Source organism: Oryctolagus cuniculus, chromosome 3, assembly GCF_964237555.1.
Source record: "Oryctolagus cuniculus chromosome 3, mOryCun1.1, whole genome shotgun sequence".
Lineage (NCBI taxonomy): Eukaryota > Metazoa > Chordata > Mammalia > Lagomorpha > Leporidae > Oryctolagus > Oryctolagus cuniculus.
In genome coordinates, this window is record NC_091434.1 from 38,365,909 (window position 1) to 38,388,125 (window position 22,217).

Consider the following 22,217-nt stretch of genomic DNA (forward strand, 5'->3'; position numbering starts at 1 on the left):
TACTTTTTATTAACCATACTGTGCAATAGATTCCTGAAAGTGTTTTCTCCTTTCTGCCTGAATCTTTGTACCCTTTGAAAACATATACCCTTTCTTCATTTACTTTTTCCCTTCCCCAGCCTCTAGTAATCACCATTCTACTCTTACTTCAATGAATTCAACCATTTTAGATTACATATATCAATGAGATTGTACAGTTTTTATATTTCTGTGCCTTGGTTTTTTTCACTTAGCATAATGTTCTCCTGGTTCATTCATAGTATTGAATTTGATAGAAATTCCATCCTTTTAAAAGATTGAATAGTATTCCATTGTACCACATTTTCATTTCGTTCATTGATGGACATTTAGGTTGCATCCATATCTTTGCTATTGAGAACAATGCTACAATGAACATGGGAGTACAGATCTTCTCAGTATACTGTATATGAAAAACACACAGGTAACATCATATTCAATGGTGAAAAATTGAAAGCTTTTCTTCTGAGTTCAGGAGCATTGCAAGGATGCTCGCTCCCATGGATTTTATTTAACATAGTAATAGAGGTCCTAACTTCAATCTTTAGACAGGGGTCTTTCTCCATTTACTGTTTGTAATTTCTTCTTCCTCAGTGGAAACACCTTGATTCCCAATATCATCAATGTGTTTGAACATTACTCAGTCCTATAATACACATAGAATTGTTTCAGAATTGTTACATCTTTACTAATGCAAAAATCAAATTTACTAAGAAGAGTTCAAAATTTTGCATTATTTTGTTTTTTTTTTCCTTTAACATGGTTTGTAAATAACAAAACATTTATTTACTTGACATAAAGTTGAATTTGTTTTTTCGTATTTTTATTCAGTTTCAGTTTTTCCACTATAATTGATTACATTAACTTTTCTGTATTAACAGATCATATTGTTATTTTAGACTGTACAAATTGATATCTTGAAGTAGTGTATACATTGTGAGATGGTACAAATAAATTACCTCACATAGTTATCATTTTGTGACGAGAACATATAATATCTGCCCTCTTTATACTTTTCTTGAATATAATATATCATCATTAACTATAATCATCTTGATGTACAATGGATCTCTGGAAATTTATCCCTTCTTCTGTGTCCTTTCTGTAATTGTGTATCTTTTAACCAACATTTCCATATCTCCTCCTCCAATTTCATCCTTTTGAAACCACCATTATACCTTCTACCTCAAAATTCAGCATTTACTCATTACAAAATATTCCAACAAATTATGTAAGGAGGGTATGTACGTCAACACAATAAAGGTCAAGGATGAGAAACCCAGAGCCTAACATTATACTGATTGTGAAATAATTGAAAGCTTTTCTTCTTCTTCTTTTTTTTTTTTTGACAGGCAGAGTGGACAGTGAGAGAGAGAGACAGAGAGAAAGGTCTTCCTTTGCCGTTGGTTCACCCTCCAATGGCCGCCGCGGCCGGCGCGCTGCGGCCGGCGCACCGCGCTGATCCGATGGCAGGAGCCAGGAGCCAGGTGCTTTTCCTGGTCTCCCATGGGGTGCAGGGCCCAAGCACCTGGGCCATCCTCCACTGCACTCCCTGGCCACAGCAGAGGGCTGTCCTGGAAGAGGGGCAACCGGGACAGAATCCGGCGCCCCGACCGGGACTAGAACCTGGTGTGCTGGCGCCGCTAGGCGGAGGATTAGCCTAGTGAGCCGCGGCGCCGACTGAAAGCTTTTCTTCTAATATCTAGACCAAGACAATGATGCTCACTTTCACCACTTCTACTCTAGCCATCCACATGAGAAGGATGCCACATCTAGGCATCCACATGAGAAGGAAGAAGTCAAATTGTCCCTTTTGCAGATGACATGATATTATATTTAGAAAACTTCAACATAAAAACTGTCAGAACTAATAAATTAAGTCAAAGACTACATAATCAACCTAAAAGTTTATAGCAGTTCTATATGCTATGAACTATCTAAAGAAGAAATCAGGAAAACAATACCATTTACAACAGCTATAAAAAATAAATGCCTAGGAACAAATTTAATCAAGAGGATGAAGAGGAAACAAGTAACACATAAAAGTAAAGATATTCTTTGTTCATCAATTGAAACAATTAATATTGTTAAAAGGTAGACTACCCAAAGTGATCTACAGATTTAATTATGTATTAATCATATATTAATCATGAATATTTATAGGACATTAACATACTTTCAAAAGTTATAACTATATAAAAGGTATACTTAAGGAAGTGTCATTCCCCCTTTCATTCTATTCTCCCCAGTCTACCCCATTCCTACAGTATTTTAGATACATGTATGCTTTGTTTCTCCTTTTCTTTCTAACAAATGATTGTACTTTGCTTCTTTCACCTGTTATATTCTGAAAATCACTATTATTTAATACCAACTTTCTTCCTCATTTTTATAGTTGCATAGTACTCCATTGTAAGTGGATACTATAGTTTATTTGTTCTATCAATCTCCCATATTGGGCATTTAGATAGCATGCAAAATTAGGAATTGCAAATAATCTGGTAATGAAAAATTTTATGATAATATATATTTTCATTTGATAGTGATGTTTCCTCATGATAAACTTGTAACTTTTACATCTTTATGTGTTTTAACATTAAAAGACTTTTTTTTTGATTGATTGATTTGAAAGGCAGTGTTATAGAGAGAATATGTGTGTGTGTGAGAAAGAGAGAGAGGGAGGGAGAGAGGGAGAAAGAGTGAGAGAGAGAGAGAGAGAGATCTTTCATCCACTGGTTATCTCACCAAATGGGCATAACAGCCAGCACTGGGCCAAGCTGAAGCCAAGAGCCAGGAGCTTCTTCTGGGTCTCCCACTTGTGTGGCAGGGGCCCAACCACTTGGGCCATCTTTCACTGCTTTCCCAGGCCATTAGCAGGGAGCTGGATCAAAAGTGGAGCAGCTGGGTGTTGGGGTCTTAAGCCTTAGACCATCCCCTGACAAGCAGGGGACAGTGCAAGCACTCCCCGACAAGGCGAATGGGAGAGGTAAGGTCGACGGGTCAAGCACACCGCAGCAAGCACCCGTGAGTTCCATTGAAGCAGGAACTACTTTATTGAGGAAGTGTACAGGCTTATAAAGCTTAAGAAAGACATGCGCAGTAGGGGAGCCAATCAGCGAAAAGGTCATGCAGGCATGGGTGGGCCACGCACAGGGGCATGTTAAGCAAAGTATAGGGATCATGCACTGTCCACGTGTCCGGAACTAAAACGGATCTATCCCTGGTCCGCTGATCTTACGTAGCTTAACTGCAGCAGCTGCAGACATGCCCCTTGAACATCCGCCAGGTGCCATATTGTAATGGAGATTTTAGGCAATGCCCAATAGCTGGGACATGAACCAGCACCCATATGGAATGCTGTTGTTGCAGGTGGTGGCTTAATTTGCTATGCCACAATTCTGGCCCCCATTAAAAGGTATTCTTATTTATTTATGCGGTAGCATTTGGCCTGAATTCTACCCTTAATACCAGGTTCTGGTTCTGTGCTTTTAAAAAAAGATTTATTTATTAGAAAGACAAAGCTACAGAGAGAGAGTGAGAGAGAGAAATCTTCCATCCTTTGGAAGATCCTAAATGGCTGTAAATGGCCAGGGCTGGGTCAGACTGAAACTTCATCTCAGTCTCCCATGCAGATGCAGGTGGTAGCTTAACCTGTTATGCCACAATACTGACCCTGCTCTGTTTTCTTATTGTTCAGTATCTATTTACTTAGTATATCTTTTCCTATCTCTTTTATTTGTTCATTTATTTAAAGATTTATTTAAAGGTTTATTTGAAAGAGTTACATAGAGTGGTAGAGAGATAGAGAGAGATAGAGAGAGAGACAGGTCTTCCATCCACTGGTTTACTCCCCAAATGGCCCCAAAGGCCAGAGCTGAGCTGATCCAAAGTCAGGAGCCAGGAGTCTCCTCTGGGTTTCCCATATGGGTGCAGGAACCCAAGGAGTTGGGCCGTCTTCTACTGCTTTCCCAGGCCATAGCAGAGAGCTGGATTGGAAGTGGGGCAGCTGGGACTCGAACTGGTGCCCATATGGGATGCTGGCGCTGCAGGCTGGGGCTGTAACCCACTGTGCCACAGTGTCGGCCCCTCCTATCTCTTTATGTTGGCCTTTTTGAGCCATTGTGTTAGGTGTGTCTTGTGTTAATAGGGTACCCAACAACCTTGGTTTTCCTGGGACTATCCTGATTTTAGACCTGGAAGTCCAAAGTCCTAGGAAATCCCTCAGTCCTGGGAAAGAGGGATGATTGGTCATGCAGAGTATTAAGTATAGGTTTGGGGTGTGGCTTTTTGATATTTTATTTCATATTATTTAAAGAAAAGTTTAATTAATATAAAGAGAATAGATTTTATGCATTCCATAGCTACAATTCCAAGAAGACAACCGCACCTCCCTCACTCCCCTGCTCCCCACCCTTGGTCCTCCTCCCTCCCTTCCTTCTCTTTATCAGTTTTTGCAAGGACACAATTTTAATCCACTTATATTCACAGGCTTAATTCACCACTAATCATAATATCCAAAAAATAAAAACTAGGAAGACCACAGTTCCACAAGAGCATAAACATGAGCTAAAAACAACAATGATATCCCAAAGTGACTATTTCATCCCTATACATTTTTTGTATTCTCTATTATCTGCCACATATTAGAGAAAACAAACGGTATTTTTTTTTTTTGAGACTGGCTTATGTCACTAAGCAAAATGGTTTCCAGTGGCATCCATTTAGCTGCAGATGACAGGATTTCATTTCTTTTTATGGCTCAGTAGTATTCCATAATGTAATATATGTGACATTTTCTTTATGCAGTCATCAGTTGATGGACATTTGGGTTGATTTCATATCTTAGCTCTTTTGAATTGAGCTGCAATAAATACAGCAGTACAAATAACTCTTTTGTATGCTGATTTCATTACATTTGGGCAAATTCTCAGGAGTGGAATGGCTGAATCATATCATATGGTAGATCTATTTTCAAATTTCTGAAGAGTCTCCATACTATCTTCCATAATGGTTGTACTAGTTTCATTCCCACCAACAGTAGATTAGAGTACCTTTTCCACAACATTCTCTCCAGCATTTATTGTTTTAGTTTTTTATTTTTAGATGATAGCCATCCTAACTGTGTTGAGTTGAAACCTCATCGTGGTACAGGCTTATAAAGCTTAAGAAAGACATGCGCAGTAGGGAGCCAATCATTGAATAGCATTTCCCTGATGGTTTAGTGAACCTGAGTATTTTTCCATGTGTCTGTTGGCCATTTGAATTTCCTCCTTTGAAAAATACCTGTTCATGTCCTTTGCCTGTTTCTTAACTGGATTGTTTGTTTTGTTGTTGTTGAGTTTCTTGAGCTCTTTATAGATTCTGGATATTAATTCTTTATCAGTTGCATGGTTTACAGATATTTTCTCCCATTCTGTTTATTGCCTCTTCACATTGTTGAGTGTTTTCTTTGGAGTGCAGAAGCTTCTTAACTTTATATGATCCCATTTGTCCATTTTTGCTTTGATTTCTGTGCTTCTGGGGTCTTTTCCAAGAACTCTTTGTCTATGCCAATGTCTTGTAGAATTTTTTCAATATTTTCCTCTAGTAATTTGATGGTATCAAGTCATAGATTTAGATTATTGATCCATTTTGAATTGATTTTTATATGAGGTATAAGGTAGGGTCATGTTTCATATTTCTGCCCATGTAGGTCCAATTTTCCCAGCACCACTTGTTGAAGAGACTGTCCTTTCTCCAGGGATTGATTTCAACTAATTTGTCAAAGATTAATTGGTAATAAATATGTGGATTTTTCTGGACTTTCTATTCTGTTCTATTGGTCAACATATCTATTTTTGTGTTAGTAGCAGGCTGTTTTGATTATAACTGCCATGTAGTATGTCCTAAAGTCTGGTTTTGTGATGCCTCCATCTTTGTTTTTATTGTTTAGGATTGCTTAGCTATTTGGGGTCTCTTGTGTTTCCATATTAATTTTAGCACCATTTTTTTCTAGATCTAAGAAGAAAGTTGTTGGTATTTTGATTGGGATCACATTGAATCTGTAATTGCTTTTTTTAGTATGGACATTTTGATGATAATAATTTTTCCAGTCAATGAACTTGTAAGGTTTTTTTTTCATATTTTTGTCATCTATTCCTTTCTTTAATGTTTTGCCATTTTCATTTTAGAGAGCTTTCACCCCCTTGGTTAAATTTATTCCAAATTATTTAATTTTTTGTAGTTATTGTGAATGGGACTGATCTTAGAATTTCTTTCTCAGCCATGGCATTGTCTGTGTATACATAGGCTCTTTATTTTTTTGTGTTGATTTTATATCCTGCAACTTTACCAAACTCTTTTATGAATTGCAATAGTCTCTTAGTGGAGGATTTTTGTTCCACTATATATAGGATCATGTCATCTGAAAACAGGGATGATTTGACTTTCTCCTTTCCAATTTGTATCCGTTGGATTTATTTTTCTTGCCTAAATTTTTCCCTCTGGCTAAGTGTTCTTTTTTTAAAAAAATTTATTTTATTTATTTGAAAGGGTTATAGAGAGAGATAGAGACACAGAGAGACAGAGACGTCTTCCATCTGCTGGTTCACCTCCAAAATGGCTGCAACAGCTGGAGCTGAGCCGATCCAAAGGCAGATACCAAGAGCTCCATTTGGGTTTCCCACGTGGGTTTAGGGGCCCAAAGACTTCCTCTGCTGCTTTCTCAGGAACATTAGCATGGGACTGCATCAGAAGTGGAGCAGCTGGGACTTGAACTAGTGCCCATATGGGATGCCAGTGCTGCACACTGGGGCTTTAACCTGCTGTGCCACAGCACTGGCCCTTGGCTAAGTGTTTTGCTCTGGCTAAGTTTTGCTCTGGCTAAGTCTTTCAGACTACATTGAATAGCAATGATGAGAGTGGACATCCTCGTTTGGTTACAGGTCTTGGTGGAAATGTTTCCAACTTTTTCCCCATTTAATATGATTCTGGCAGTGGGTTTTTCATATACTGTTTTGACATATGTTGAGAAATGTTTCTTCTATATCCAATTTGCTTAAGATTTTCTCATGAAAGGATATTGTATTTTATCAAATGCTTTCTCTGCATCTATTGAGATAATCATGTGATTGCTATTCTTCAGTTTATTATTGTGATGTATTACACTCATTGATTGCATATGTTGAACTATCAGTGCATACTAGGGATAAATCACAGTTGGTCAGGGTGAGTATTCTTTCTGGTGTGTTGTAGTATTTGATTAGCTAGTATTTTGTTGAGGATTTTTACATCTATGTTCATCAGTTGTATTGGCCAATAGTTCTTTTTTCTTATTAGCTGATTTCAACATCATTTTTCTTTAATAAATGTTAAATCCATATATGTTTGTTGATGTGAGTGATATATTTGATCTCAGAGTATTATGCTATAACTTATAATGCTTTTTTTCTTTGCTTTGTTTCTCTTTTTTCCTCCCTTAAAAATTTATTTGGCATAGTGGTTAAGACACTGCTTGGGATACCCACATGCCATATCAGAGTGCCTGGGTTTATGTTTGGCTCTGCCTCTGATTCTAGCTTCTTGCTAATGCCCACCCTGGGAGACTGCAGATGATAGCTCAAGTAGGTGGGTTCTTGATACATGTATTGAGTTCTCAGCTCCTGGCTTCAGCTTGGCCCACAATTAGTTATTGAGGGCATTTGGGGGAGGAAATGAGCAGTTGGGAGATGTTTCTTTATTTCTCTCTGCCTTTTAAGTAAGTATCAAATAATCAATTAAGCAATTTCTTAGGCATTATATTAGTTGGCTTTTCATCACTATAACTGAAATATCTGAGGGGATCTTTTTATTGAGGCAAGTTTATTTTGGTTTATGGTTTTAGAAGGTCACTCTCCATGAAGAGGGGATTCCATCAGTATGGTATCTATGAGGGCAGAGCCTGTGTGGAGGGAATGTCACATGGCAGGCCAAGGAGCAGAGAGAGACACGAAGCAGCTTGGCTTGTATAACCAAACTTCTCATAGGTACTACCCTCCACGTATTGTAGGGAAATGGTATGTTTATATTTTTATTTCAGGCCCTTGTCATACATAAAGATAGGAATTCTACATAAGGATATATACATACATATATATATATATATATATATATATGAAGTAAATTTTTTTTTATTTGACAGGTAGAGTTACAGACTGTGAGAGAGAGAGAGAGACAGAGAGAAAGGTCCTCCCTCTGTTGGTTCACTCCCCAAATGGCCGCCACGGCTGGCATTATGCTGATCCGAAGCCAGGAGCCAGGTGCCTCTTCTTGGTCTCCCATGCGGGTGCAGGGACCCAAGCACTTGGGCCATCCTCCACTGCCCTCCTGGGCCACAGCAGAGAGCTGGACTGGAAGAGGAGCAACTGGGACCAGAACCCGGTGCCCATATGGGATGCCAGTGCTGCAGGCGGAGGATTAACCAAGTGAACCATGGCTCCAGCCCCTAAAGTAAATTTTATTCAAAAGATGAAAAAGTGAACATACATACACACACACATGAACGTGTGTTGGCACACACAGAGAGATGCCCTCATGAGTGGGCAGTGGGTCTAGAAGTAAGACTGGAGGAGGGGAAGCAGAGAGAGCATACCACAATACCTCCTCTAGTCATGGTCTCAAAGGAAAAGAAAGAGAGAGAGAGAGAGGTGAGAGAAGAGAGAACCTCCTAGTATGCCCTTCTTTGAGGTGGGAAGTTGCTTCTACAGATGTGACATAACTTGGGAGTTTTATGATGCCTCCATAAAATTCCATGTGGATCTTAATATACATATTTCCATAGTGCCTTTACCCAGGTCCCAGATGAAACAGATGCATCCTGGGAAAGGGGGTGTTTTGATTGACAAGTAGAATAGAATTATACATGGCATGGGGGCTTGTGGCTTCCAGGTACCTCTAGATCTGCAGATCTACCAAGATGCCCACTTAAACCATATTATTAGGGCAAGTTCCTGATGACCTAAACACCTCCCACTAGACTCACCTCCCAAGACACCATAATAAGGTAAATCTCCACCCTTAATCCATCAACTAATTAACATGAATCCATTAATTGTTAACGTAAGACTTGGGGTTTAAACTTCTCTATGAGTTTAGAGAGCCAAATCCTGTTTGTACCATAACAGGTATTTGGCAAAGTTCGTATTTCTGTTTCAATGTTTACATTTGTATTTATACTTTTCTAGTAACCTTAACCTTCATTTTTCTTACTTAAATATTTACTCTGAGTTTGTTATTTTTTACTGGAATCCTTCTTCTCCCACTTGTCATTTATACATTGATTTATGATCTAATTTACTTTTCCCCTTCTCTCATTTTTGAGTGTTGCATTCTTTTCTTCATTAGAACTGTAAGATTTGGGCTGGCGCCGCGGCTCACTAGGCTAATCCTCCGCCTAGCGGCGCCGGCACACCGGGTTCTAGTCCCGGTCGGGGCGCCGGATTCTGTCCCGGTTGCCCCTCTTCCAGGTCAGCCCTCTGCTGTGGCCAGGGAGTGCAGTGGAGGATGGCCCAGGTGCTTGGGCCCTGCACCCCATGGGAGACCAGGAAAAGCACCTGGCTCCTGGCTCCTGCCATCGGATCAGCGCGGTGCGCCGGCCGCAGCGCGCCGGCCGCGGCGGCCATTGGAGGGTGAACCAACGGCAAAAGGAAGACCTTTCTCTCTGTCTCTCTCTCTCTCACTGTCCACTCTGCCTGTCAAAAAAAAAAAAAAAAACTGTAAGATTTGTACACTCTTCTTATACTCATATCCTCTCCTTTGTTTTAGTTTCAGCTGTAATTAAACATATTAACTGCTCTCCATTTAGTATTTTTTGTGATTTTAAAAAAATTTTATTTAAATTATATAAGTTTTATGTATTTCATATATACAGATTTAGGAACATAGTAGCACTTCTCACCCTACCCTCCCTCCTACCCACACTTCAACCCTTCTTCCTCCTCTTCCTCCTTCTATTTGCACTCTTAATTTTTACAAAGATCTAGGTTCAGTTTACTGAACTGTGATTAAATATATTTTTAACTGCTCTGCATTAAGACTTATGTTCTAGTTTATCTGGGGATCTTTTGGTTTGGAGGAAGATTAAGTAGATTCCTCAGAAACAGTTCAGGACAAAGTATTTCCTGCGTTTTTGCCTATTTCATACATTTTAAAATAGTCTTGGTGCTTGAAGGGTGGCTTGGTTTTATAAAAATCCTTTGCTTGATCTTTCTTGCTTTGAACTTCATGAAAACTCTGCCATATGTTTGCACTGCTTTGTGTGTTGGTCTTGAGAAATCTGATGCTAGTCTCATTTTGTTTTAAAGATTTTGTTTATTACTTGAGAGTCAGAGTTACAGACAGAGAGGAGAGACAGAGAAAGGTCTTCCAATTACTGGTTCACTCCCCAAATGGCCACAATAGCTGGAGCTGGGCAGATCTGAAGCCAGGAGCCAGGAGCTTCTTCTGGGTCTCCCATGTGGATGCTGGGGCTTAAGCCCTTAGGCCATCTTCCACTGCTTTCCCAGGCCATAGCAGAGACCGGATTGGAAGGGGAGCAGCCAGGATATGAACTGGCACCCATATGGGATGCCAGCGCTACAGGCAGAGGCTTAGCCGACTACGCCACAGAGCTGGCTGGGCTAGTCTCATTGGTTACCCTTATAATATATTTATAAAGTCAAATGATATTACAAGGATGCATCTTAGAATTAATCACTCTGAGTCAATTTTCCCAGAAACATAGTAAGTCCTATCAATATGTACACTTTTCTCTTAATGTCTAAAATTTTATTGGATTGTGATTTTTAAATATTTGTGCTTTCCCATTGTTTTGTTTTTCTTCTTTAAAGGTTTCTTATTGGTTTATCTTCCAGTTCAACTACGTTTTTCTGACCCTGTATAGTTTTTTCCCTAATTTTCATCCTCTTTATGGGTTTATTTTCTTTCCAGTGGCCCATATTATTTCATTTAAATCCATGCTTTCTTGGGTACCTTGTAATTTATTTCTGATATGTTTTTATCTTTTTTTATTTTATTTATTTACTTGAGAGGCAGAGTTATAGACAAAGAAAGGGAGAGACAGAGAGAAAGGTCTTCCATCCACTGGTTCACTCCCCAAATGGCTGCAATGGCCAGAGCTGGGCTGATCTGAAGCCAGGAGCCAGGAGCTTCTTCCAGGTCTCCCATGAGGCTTCAGGGGCCCAAGCACTTTGGCCATCTTCCACTGCTTTCTCAGGCCATACACAGAGAGCTGGATCAGAAGAGGAGCAGCCAGGACATGAACCAGTGACCATATGGGATACTGGCAGCGTCACTGGAGAGAAGTCAGGGGTTCTTACCTTTGCTCAAGAAAAATTCAGGTGTGAGCCAGAGAGCAAAGTAGCAAGGTTTTATTGGTGACAGGGCATCTGTCAGAATGGAAGGGACGGAGAGTTCCCAGTTATTCAGTCTGGGGGAAAGCATGGTTACTTGGCTGAGTGGAGAGAATACACCTGACAGGCCAGGCGGCAACTCAGCGGAGAACTGAGAAAGCCGAGTTCGCAGTCTTTGTTTAGACTTGGGCTTATAAGGGAAAAGGAGTCCAGGTTTCTCCTCCCCCTCCCCCTCTCCCTCCCCCTCCCCCTCCTCCTCCCCCTCCTCCATAACAAAGGGTTTACTGAGTCTAAACTAGGAAATTCCTCCCCAGGTTTGCTGCCACTGGGCAGAGGAGCTTCTCCCTAGGGTGCCTGCCTTGGAGAAGAATGTGGAGGTTTTACTGCTCAGTGTTATCAGACCAGATAACCCATTTGGTGCTGAGGAGAGAGCTTTCCCATGGTGGGAAGGGCTGGGACCAGGGATCAGGGTCTGGGTAGGACTTTGAAGTATAGATGCTGGGCTGCTTGTGAAGGGGGCTTTGAGAATCTTCCATCCACCAGTCCAATCCCCAATGGCCACAATGACCAGGGCTGAGCTAGATCAAAGCCAGGAGACAGGAACTCCATCCAGGTCTCCCACATGGGTGGCCAGGACCCAAGCACTTGGACTAATCCTCTACTACTTCCAGGCATATCAGTCAGAAGCAGGATCAGAAGTGGAGCTGCCAGACTGGAACCAGTGCTCAAATGCGATGCCAAGATCACAAGTGGTGGCCTAACTTTCTATGCCACAATGCCAGTGACGTTGTAATTGGTGGGAAGTGAAGGAAAAGGATGGGTATGACTTGTGGTGGCCTTTGGTTATTCTGGTGTCTTTAATTTCCTCATTTACAACCTTCTTTCTCTTTACTGACATGTGTACAATGCGGACCTCTTCTTTGTCTCTTTACCCCTAAGAGCTCCTCTAAGGCAGCTACTCCTGGGCCTTTTCTTTCGGATTTCTGCTACAGTCATTGCTATGAATCACCATTTCCTTGTCCTGTGGTCAGAATTTTTGCACTTAGTACTGTATTTTCCCTCTCTCAGGATGATTTTGTCTGTGCTTTCTTTATGTTCCTCACTGTTTGCTCTTTTCTGGAGTCCTTTATGATTTTTTTTCACTCGCTGTCTGGCCCCATAGGTTATTTTTTTCAAGATTTATTTATTTATTTGAAAGGCAGAATTGATATCAGACTGCTTATTAATAATCCTCAATATTAATAAGCCTGTGGGCTCTTGCCATGTATTCAGAGAAAAATTCTGAATACTGGCTCAAATAGACCAGATAACATGGTAACTTTTTAAGCTTTTTATTCAGTGAGAGGAATGTGCAGGAGAATGGGGGCTTTATTTAGGGGAGAAAGAGAAGTCTAGAAGCTAAATTGGGTCCATACCAAGCAGAGAGCAAGCCAGCAGCAAGCCATGTGGAGCAAGCATGCAGGCAGGAAGGCAGAGAGCAGGCATCCCAAAGGCCATGTGCCCCGAAGGCGCAGGGCAACAAGGGCAACAAGGTGAACAAGGGAAACAAGGGCGAGCCCACCGTGTTCCAGGTCTTTTATCCACTTTCAAAGGGGAGTGATTACATAGTCTGATTGGCAGGTGGGTACTCAAGTGGGGTCAGGTAGGGGCGTGGGATCACTTAGGGGTGTGGTGAAGGCGTGGTCTTCCAGCTTACAAATCTAATTGATTTTATCCTGTGCCTGCCTACATCAGAATTACAGAGAGGCATAGAGAGAAGGTCTTCTATCCACTGATTCACTGCCCAGATGGCCACAATGGCCAGCGCTGGGCTGATCCGAAGCCAGGAGCCAGGAGCTTCTTCTGGGTCTCCCACATTGGTACAGGGGTTGGTCCAAGGACTTGGGCCATTTTCTGTTTTCCCAGGCCATAGCAGGGAGTTGGATCGGAAGTGGAACAGCCGGGACTAGAACTGGTGCCCATATGAGGTGCCAGCACTGCAGGCATTGGCTTTACCCGATTTGCCACAGTGCACCCCCCAACCCCCCATCTCCATAGGTTTTTAATGGTACGAGTTCCAGGAGAGTTCTATTGGAATTTGTAAAGTTTATGACAATCTCTCTCCCAGTAATGGTGTACATTTGTGTTTTATGGTTTCATTTGTACTCCTTTTTTTTTTTTTTTTTAATTTTTTTGACAGGCAGAGTGGACAGTGAGAGAGAGAGACAGAGAGAAAGGTCTTCCTTTGCCGTTGGTTCACCCTCCAATGGCCGCTGCGGCCGGAGCGCTGCGGCCGGCGCACCGCGCTGATCCGATGGCAGGAGCCAGGAGCCAGGTGCTTTTCCTGGTCTCCCATGGGGTGCAGGGCCCAAGCACCTGGGCCATCCTCCACTGCACTCCCTGGCCACAGCAGAGAGCTGGCCTGGAAGAGGAGCAACCGGGACAGAATCCGGCGCCCCAACTGGGACTAGAACCCGGTGTGCCGGCGCCGTTAGGCGGAGGATTAGCCTAGTGAGCCGTGGCGCTGGCCCTCATTTGTACTCCTTTTTTTTTTGATAACTTTGAGTAGAGATTCAGATTCAGTGTGGCTCCCACACTAGGACACTGAAACTCTTCTCCTTAGATGTTCAGTCTTTTAACAAATTGAACTCATGTGTTAGTACTGTGTATTTTTCTCCTCTGTCATGAGGCTTTCAATGATTTTATATTTAGTTATGTTCCAGTTTTAGTATGTCTCTGTTTATTGATAAACTTACTGAGTACAGGGAGGAGTTTCTTAGTAATATTTATCTCGTTACCTATAGTACCTGATACTTATATACTCATAAAATAATTATTGAATTAATATTTTATCTAGCTATGCACTTATTTTTCTTCTAAAATATTAAATTATTTACATTGTAGATGCTGAGAAAAACTCTGAAAGGGTCTGAGAGTGAAGAACTGGAAGTAACACCTGAAATACCAACTTTGGTGCCATTTGGGGATGTGGTATGAATCACTAATCCTCAGGGAACCCTCTACAAATGATTTATTTTTGATATGAAACATAGTTCATGTTTATTATTTGGTAATCAAAAAGTATGTGCATAAAACAATTCTTTCTGATAGAATATTCATGAATTTTTTATTTTTATGAGTAAAAAAACATTGTAGTAGTACTGAAATTATGGAAAATAGCTTGATTCACAGAAATAATGTCTTCTGTACTAGGGATTCCCAATTCTAGTAATACCAACAATGATTTCAGGCCCAAGTGAAGATCTACTAACCTGAGAGAGAAAAACCTGGGAGTCAGTACTTCTACTGAGCTCTACAGCTAGATTGAGCTCTAGTTTGAACATTGATCCCCACACTTCTCCCAAAAAATTCCCAGAAATAAAAGCAAACATACTCACCACACACTGACACACACATACACACACATACATACACATAGGTAGGACCCAAAATCTAGGCTTAGAATTAGAAAAAAAAATCTGTTATTCTATTTTGGATGTTTCAGAGTATGGGACATGAGGACCTAGGTACTTTCAGAACTGTCAGAATATCAAGGCATTCTTTGATAGTTCACTCTTTTCTGAACAGTAGCTATTAGAACAGCTACTGGATATGAAATAAGAATTTCTCTTTCACTCTACCTCCTTTCACATGCAATATTTAATGTAATATTTCTGCTCTTTTTACTTTGTCTTTGAAACGAAACATGGCTAAATATATTTGATTAATGCCAGCTATTAGAATTCAGATGTTCCTGTATTTGACTTTATGACTAAACACGATACAACTCTGTTTATTATTTAGAAGTACTAGAAAGTACTAGAGAATGAATATTTACAATTCCTAGCATATAAAAGCTAATGCATAATTATTTAATCAATAAAATAGTTTTAAGATACTGGATAAATTAGTTTGTCTGAAACAAAGCTCATTTCTTGAATTTTATTAGTTCTTATCTAATATAAAACAAGATTGATTCAAAGAGTGATCGTGTTTCCTTTGCTTTGTACTCTGGTTAAATGCAGGGGTACTTTAAACACTGTTCATTTTCCTTCTGTCTTTCTGCTTTTTTATGTTTTCCATTAATTAGGTATTTCCATTGAAAAATGATGTAAAGAGAAAAACAACAAAGTTGAAGCTTGAAAAGAATGTTGTTCAGGGTGGGTGTTAGGCTTCGTGGTTTAGTTGCCGCCTGGGAAGCCTGCATCCCATATTGGAGTTCCTGGTTTCAAGTTCTAGCTCGGCACTCTGCTTAGAATATTCCTACCACTGTACACACTGGGAAAAAGCGGATGATCACTGAAATGGTTGGATGCATGCCACTCAGATGGGAGCCCCAGATTGAGTTCCTGGCTCTGGCTTTGGCTTGCCTTGACTATGGCTGGCATTTAGGGATGCTAGCCCGTGAGAGATCTCTCTGTCTCTGTCTCTCTGCCTTTCAAATAATAAATAAATAAAAATTAAATAAAGTAGAGGAAGAGTTTACTTTTTATAAATGTATTCACTATCTGTATTTTTATTTTGATGTAGGTTGGCTGCCTGGCCATACATATAAAGAACTGCAGACATTTTATGTCTAAGAGTATCCTTTTATTGATTTTAGAATCATAATATGATCATATCTCAGTATTTCAGTTAACCATTGCTACATTAAAAATTGCTTCAAAACTTAGTGGCTTTAAACTTAACGTTTTATTATCAACCCTGTCTATGTATTCAGTAACTGGTACTTCTGCTTCTTAAAAACCAAACTTGGGCCACAGTTGTCTGGCAGTTCAGGGAGGGCTGGAATATCTGAAATAACCCATTTATTTGTCTGGTGCTTTGGTGGGGATGACTGGGAGGCTGAACTCAGCTGTAATCCTGAAATGGTTAAACTTTTAATTCTTTAATTTTGATTAAAAGTGCTAAATTAATGTATTTTTTAAATCTTGATTGTTTAAGTTTTTGGTGTATCTTTAAATTTTAAACCCTGGGAAAATACCTCTCTTGCCTAGTCCTAATCACATCCATTGTATTTTATTGGTAAAAGTAGCCACAGTGCTAGCCCAGATTCAAGGGCAGTGGAAGTAAAATCTGTCTTTCAGTGTGGGAATGATAAAGATTTTCAGCCACCTGTAATGCACTTCAATCATGTGTAAGTTAAAGGAAGAATACACATCCTTTTGGTGTGTAAATAAATAATGCTAAATTATTTGTAAGTAGGTATTCTTTCCTTTAGCATTTTTAAAGCATTTGTTTTATATTGGTGACTTTTAAAAAACTAACTTTGTTTTTAGATTTGTCATGGGCTAAAACTAGTATACTCTACAATTCTGTTATCTACTTGATTTATTCTTGATTAATCAAGTATATTTATACTTGATTGATTTATTATTGGCCTAATGGATTATAATTAATAGGTTAATTTAAAATGTATTATTATTCAAGTACAACAAAATTTGTTTCCTAAATGTCATTCCATTTTCAGTCAGTTCACAACATTATACTAATTTGTTCATTCGCATCTCTATTAACAATGTTGTGAAATCTACAAAACTTTGCAGCTTGCTATCCAGAAACAATGAAAAAGTCAATGTAATTGAGTTTGATGAAGTGAAGTATTTTTCTGTAAAGGTAATGTTAAAATTCTCTTCTAGATGTGAGAAAGTCTTTTTATAGTTTCAAATATTCTAACCTAATCCTATCTTTTCTGGTTTTTTTTTTTTTTGTTTTTTTTTGTTTTGTTTTGTTTTGTTTTGTTTTTAAGGTAGGGAAGAAACAAAGCAGTGCCTTTGTATTTGGTATTTTAAAATATTCTGCCTCTATACTATGGGCTGGCTGTAATTTTTTTAAACCAACAGGCTACTATAAAATGCATAGCCTTGAGGCCTCTTCCCTGAGATGTCACTGTCTGTAGTTCTCAGTGTTTGTCCTTCCCATCTACCCTCTTCTACCCTTTGTTTTTTCAATCTCCCCAACCTTTCCTTTTCTCCTTTCCTGCAGTCCCCTTATACAGATTCTAATTGTTGTGTAGATTAACTTATTCAATCATTATATGTATATATCTTATTATCATCCTAACTTAACAGATGAAGAACCTGAGGTACTATGTGAAAGTCACAGAGCTAGTATGTGGGGTAGACTTGGGAATGCAGGCAGTCTGGCCTCCGACCATGCTTCATTAAACCACCTCTTCTTACACCAGGACTTACTGTTTCTTTTTCGCAGTTAAGTTTCTTAAATCTTCAATGTATTTGAAAGCTTCCAAATGAGCAGCAGGGTTCCATATAGATACAGGGTTCATAGATTAGTCTATTTTCTAATAGTTTTATTGTATCAGTTGGATGTTAGTGAACTCTTAAAGCATTTCCTCTATGTTGCATGTTTTTCTTTTTACAAATTTCATTTTATTTAAGTGTTGAGTATTGAGGATAGTTCTTCAAGCACAGGTTTGAAAAAACAAAACAGCAGTAATACCAAGGTATAGCTTTGCTAGAGGAATATGTACTTTCTTTGACTTTTCAGTTTTGCATACAGAGCAAGCCTCCCGAGAGCCACAGAGAATAGATGCTGGAGGGCTGAAAGCTGAATAGAGACCTTAGAAGTCACAAATTCTAACGATGCCAAATTACTGAAATACCAAGCTTGTCCTTTTAACCTCTGTGCTGGTACACAGGGATTGTCTCCTGCTTTGCTCATTTCTAAGGGGAAAATAATCACAAATATAACTTTAAAAAGTCTCCTACAGGCTCTGTTAACAGCCATGGGGAAGGACACACCATAAGAAATCACCTAGAGGCCGGCGCCGTGGCTCACTAGGCTAATCCTCCGCCTAGCGGCGCCGGCACACCGGGTTCTAGTCCTGGTCGGGGCGCCGGATTCTGTCCCGGTTGCCCCTCTTCCAGGCCAGCCCTCTGCTGTGGCCAGGGAGTGCAGTGGAGGATGGCCCAGGTGCTTGGGCCCTGCACCCCATGGGAGACCAGGAAAAGCACCTGGCTCCTGGCTCCTGCCATCGGATCAGCGCGGTGCGCCGGCCACAGCGCGCCGGCCGCGGCGGCCATTGGAGGGTGAACCAACGGCAAAAGGAAGACCTTTCTCTCTGTCTCTCTCTCTCACTGTCCACTCTGCCTGTCAAAAAAAAAAAAAAAAAAAAAAGGAATCACCTAGAGTCTTGGGACTGGAGAGGCAAGAGATTGTTTTCTTAGCAAAGACTGAATAAATGCTAATGGTTATATTAATGGCATTGTGGCGTACAAAAACTTAAAGAATGGAGCCTCAAAAGGACATCTGCTTTCCTTTTATGTTGAATATGTGGATAACTCGTATTAAGACTACCTAGATTACTTAATTTCATTTTGGATATACCTTTGATAATGTAGTCTCAGTAGTGTTGAGGGTGCATTTTTGTAGAGTTAAAAAGAGAATGTAGACAATGGGTGTTTCAGAAACATTATAATTAATGTTAGACATAAACATCAGGATATACGTTACTGTGACGTTAAAAAGTTTTAAAGCTAAATACACACAAAAAAAGCTAATCATTAAACATGCACATAATGTAATATAGTTTATGATTATATCTATTCAGAAACTAAATCTGAAATTCACACTGTAAATTTAATGCTGTTTTTATGTACGTTTTGATACTGAGGTTCCTAGACGTCAAGATGATGAGCGGAATAATATTTACCTGGAACTAATGCAACATGACAGTAAAGAAAAATATCCTCTCTTTTTAGGGAGCTCTGAATTACATCTTTATGAAGTAATCCAGGTATGTATACAAGGTCCATTTATCAATTTAATACCACATAATCCAGTTGTTGTTTGTTGTGATGATTTGTTATATCTGATGGACTCATTTTCTGTTATCTGCCCTGAAATGCATGTGTTTAGGAAACAAAGTTTCACTGTGAGGATTAATGACCCTAATGTCTTAAAAGTAGTAGAATCACCAGGTAGCATGAGGCTTAAAAGGGAAAAACTTTTTATCCTTACATGAACTGATAGGATTTGGAAGCAATGGAGGTTGGTATGGTGGATGCTACTGTATGTACCTCCTGACATTGAGGTATGGAGACTTCTGGAAAAGGAGCGCCTTTACCTGATTATATGAATGAGCCAGGACTCATGTAAAGCAGAGAGGTGGAAGGACTATTTAGTGAAATAGTTGAAGGTTCATCATGAAATTGGGAGCAATGGAAAATACTAGGAAGAAAAAGAATCATGAAATGTTGGATCATGTGGGGTGACTCATAGGACAGCAAAGATGATCACAAATGGTGACCATGAATACCAAAGTTTTATCTGTGTTAAAAGATCCTAAAAGGGGCAGTTGCTATGGCATAGTGGGTAAAGCCACTGCCTGCAGTGTCAGCATTTCATATGGGTACTGGTTCAAGTCCTGGCTGCTCCACTTCCAATCCAGCTCTCTGCTATGGCCTTGGAAAGCAGTAGAAGAAGGCCCAGGTCTTTGGGCCCCTGCACCCACATGGGAGACCTGGAAGAAGCTCCTGGCTCCTGGCTTCGGATTGGCCCAGCTCTGGCCTTTACAGCCATATGCGGAGTGAACCACCAGATGGAAGACCTCCTTCCCTTCCCCTGCCAGCCTGGTCTCTCTCTCTGCCTCTGCTTCCCTGTAACTCTGCCTTTCAAATAAATAAATAAATCTTTAAAATAACAGTTCTCCAGAGATGAGAGAGGGACTTTAGTTCTGTCAGGGTCATCTTATCATGTCTTTAACCTCTCAAAAAAGTGGGGGATTGGGAGTAAGTAGGGGACAGGCATTTGGTCTAGCAGTTAAAATGCTGTTTAGGATGCTCACATCCCACACCGGAGTGCCTGGGTTCATGTCCAGCTGCAGCTTCCTGCTTATGCACATCCTGGGAGGCAGCAGTGATAACTCAAAATAGTTGGTTTCCTGCCTCCCCCACGGGAGACTTGGACTGAATTCCTGGCTCTAGGCTTTGGACTGGTCTAGCCCCAGCCAGAGCAAGTGTGTAGGGAGTGAACCAGCCAATGGGAGCTGTCTGTCTTTCTGTCTCTGTCTCTTTGTCACACAAACAGCTAAAAAAAATATGAAAAGAGTGTGGGCATTGCAGTTCCTCCAAGACTTCCAAAAAGAAGAACTGTAGCTAGCAAGGGCATTTTGTCTGAAACATAAATGAAAACATTACATTTGTTTCTGTGACTTGTACCTGTAATTTTTATTTTCTTCTTTTGAATATCCATTGTTTGTGTTTTAACTATTAAATTCATAGGTGCATTTGAAAAATCATTACTTTATTTTTTACTATATTTTGATTTAGATAAAATACAGGAAAATATGTGAGTGACCTTATGTCTAAGAATTTTATTTATTACTTTTTTCTAGAAAGGTTGCTTTACTGAAGAATTGCAAATGATGAATAAAAACACAGTAAGTACTTTACTGAAACTTCCTAAGTTTTCTACATATGTAATATTTAACACTTTGTATAACTTTACTCTGATAAAACTTTACTCTGCTTATAATCTGTATTTTTAATTCTTTATTATCCTTCCAAGTCATGTTTACATTAATGAAAACATATTAAACAGAAATTACAATATTTGCTCATAAAAAGTCACCCTTACATTTTATAAAGCTACTATGTTAATGATAAATGATGAAAAAAATCAGAAATCATTGAATGAGAGTACAAAGCCTTTGCATGCTTCTTTGTGTAGTTGTAGCAGCCTCACTGCTGAACTGAAGAAATACTATTGTTCATCTTGGGGTTTCTAAGCAGTTGTTTACAGTTCACCTACTTTTTAAAAAGTACTTCAAATTATTCGCTTGATTAATGAATCTTCTGTTCAGAGATACTTTTACTGTCATGGTCCAAACATGGGCAAGGAACTAATAAAACATAATGATGAACAGGTGAAGTCATTGCCTCTGACATTCTCCTCCACGTCACACATAAACAGAGAGGTTCTAAGCCCAAATGTCACCTGAGGATTGGAGCATTGGAGTGGAAGTGAGAGGAGCATGAGTAAATGATTAAAATGTATACATGTATATGAACTTACATATTTGTTTGTATTGCAATGTTTCAGTGAATCATTAATAATTTTGAGTTGATATTTTCAATATTTTAATCATGTAATATATTTAACTTTACTTTTTTTGTGTGTGTGTATCCTGCAATGGATAGAATGTTGCCATTTTATTTTATTTATTTACTACTTAAATTTTTTTAAGGTGAACAGATTTCTTGTATTTCACATACAGATTTAGGATCATAGTAATACTTCCCACCCTACACTCCCTCCTGTCCATGCTCTCACCCTCCCTTCTTCCTTTCCCATTTCTTCCTTTTACAGTGATCTATTCTCAGTCTATTTCATACTCGTCATATTAATCCTAGACCAAGTAAAGAATTCAAAAAAATAGTAAGAAGAAAGAAACACTGTTCCTTAACAGTAGAGACAAGGGCTGTAAACAATTATTGAATCTCAAAATGTCAATTTTACTCTTATACATTACATTTTTTGGTACTCTATTATTACCACATATCAGGGAAAACATATGGTATCTGTCTTTTTAGTACTGCCTTATTTCACTAAGTATAACGGTTTCCAGTTGCATCCATTTTATTTAGGTCTTCTATGTCTTCATGACTCAGTTTTGGTAGATTGCACGTATTCAGGTATCTGTCCATTTCCTCTGGATTTTCGCGTTTGTTGGCATATAGCTGTTTGTAGTTTTTATTTCTATGATATCTGTTGTTAAATCTCCTTTTTTATCTCTGATTTTATTGATTTGGGTCTTCTCCCTCTGTTTTTTGGTTAGTTTTTCCAATGGTGTATCAATTTTGCTTATGTTTTTCATAAAATCAGCTTTTTATT

At 39.4% G+C, this 22,217-nt stretch overlaps 1 protein-coding gene across 12 annotated transcripts in view; it reads left to right on the forward strand.

The window, feature by feature from the left end:
- The window catches only part of C2CD6 (C2 calcium dependent domain containing 6), a 200,151-nt gene that overhangs the window by 37,134 nt on the left and 140,800 nt on the right, over positions 1-22,217 (forward strand). For 9 of the 12 annotated variants that reach the window (XM_051849266.2, XM_051849268.2, XM_008258970.4 and 6 more), the window contains exons 2-6: positions 14,268-14,354; positions 15,894-15,945; positions 16,834-16,979; positions 18,997-19,119; positions 20,719-20,763. In XM_051849266.2, coding sequence (XP_051705226.2) covers positions 14,268-14,354; positions 15,894-15,945; positions 16,834-16,979; positions 18,997-19,119; positions 20,719-20,763 — 453 coding nt within the window. Of the gene's footprint in view, positions 1-14,267; positions 14,355-15,893; positions 15,946-16,833; positions 16,980-17,434; positions 17,573-18,996; positions 19,120-20,718; positions 20,764-22,217 lie in introns of those variants that run through there. The other 3 variants (XM_051849267.2, XM_051849270.2, XM_051849269.2) reach the window with 3 other exon arrangements.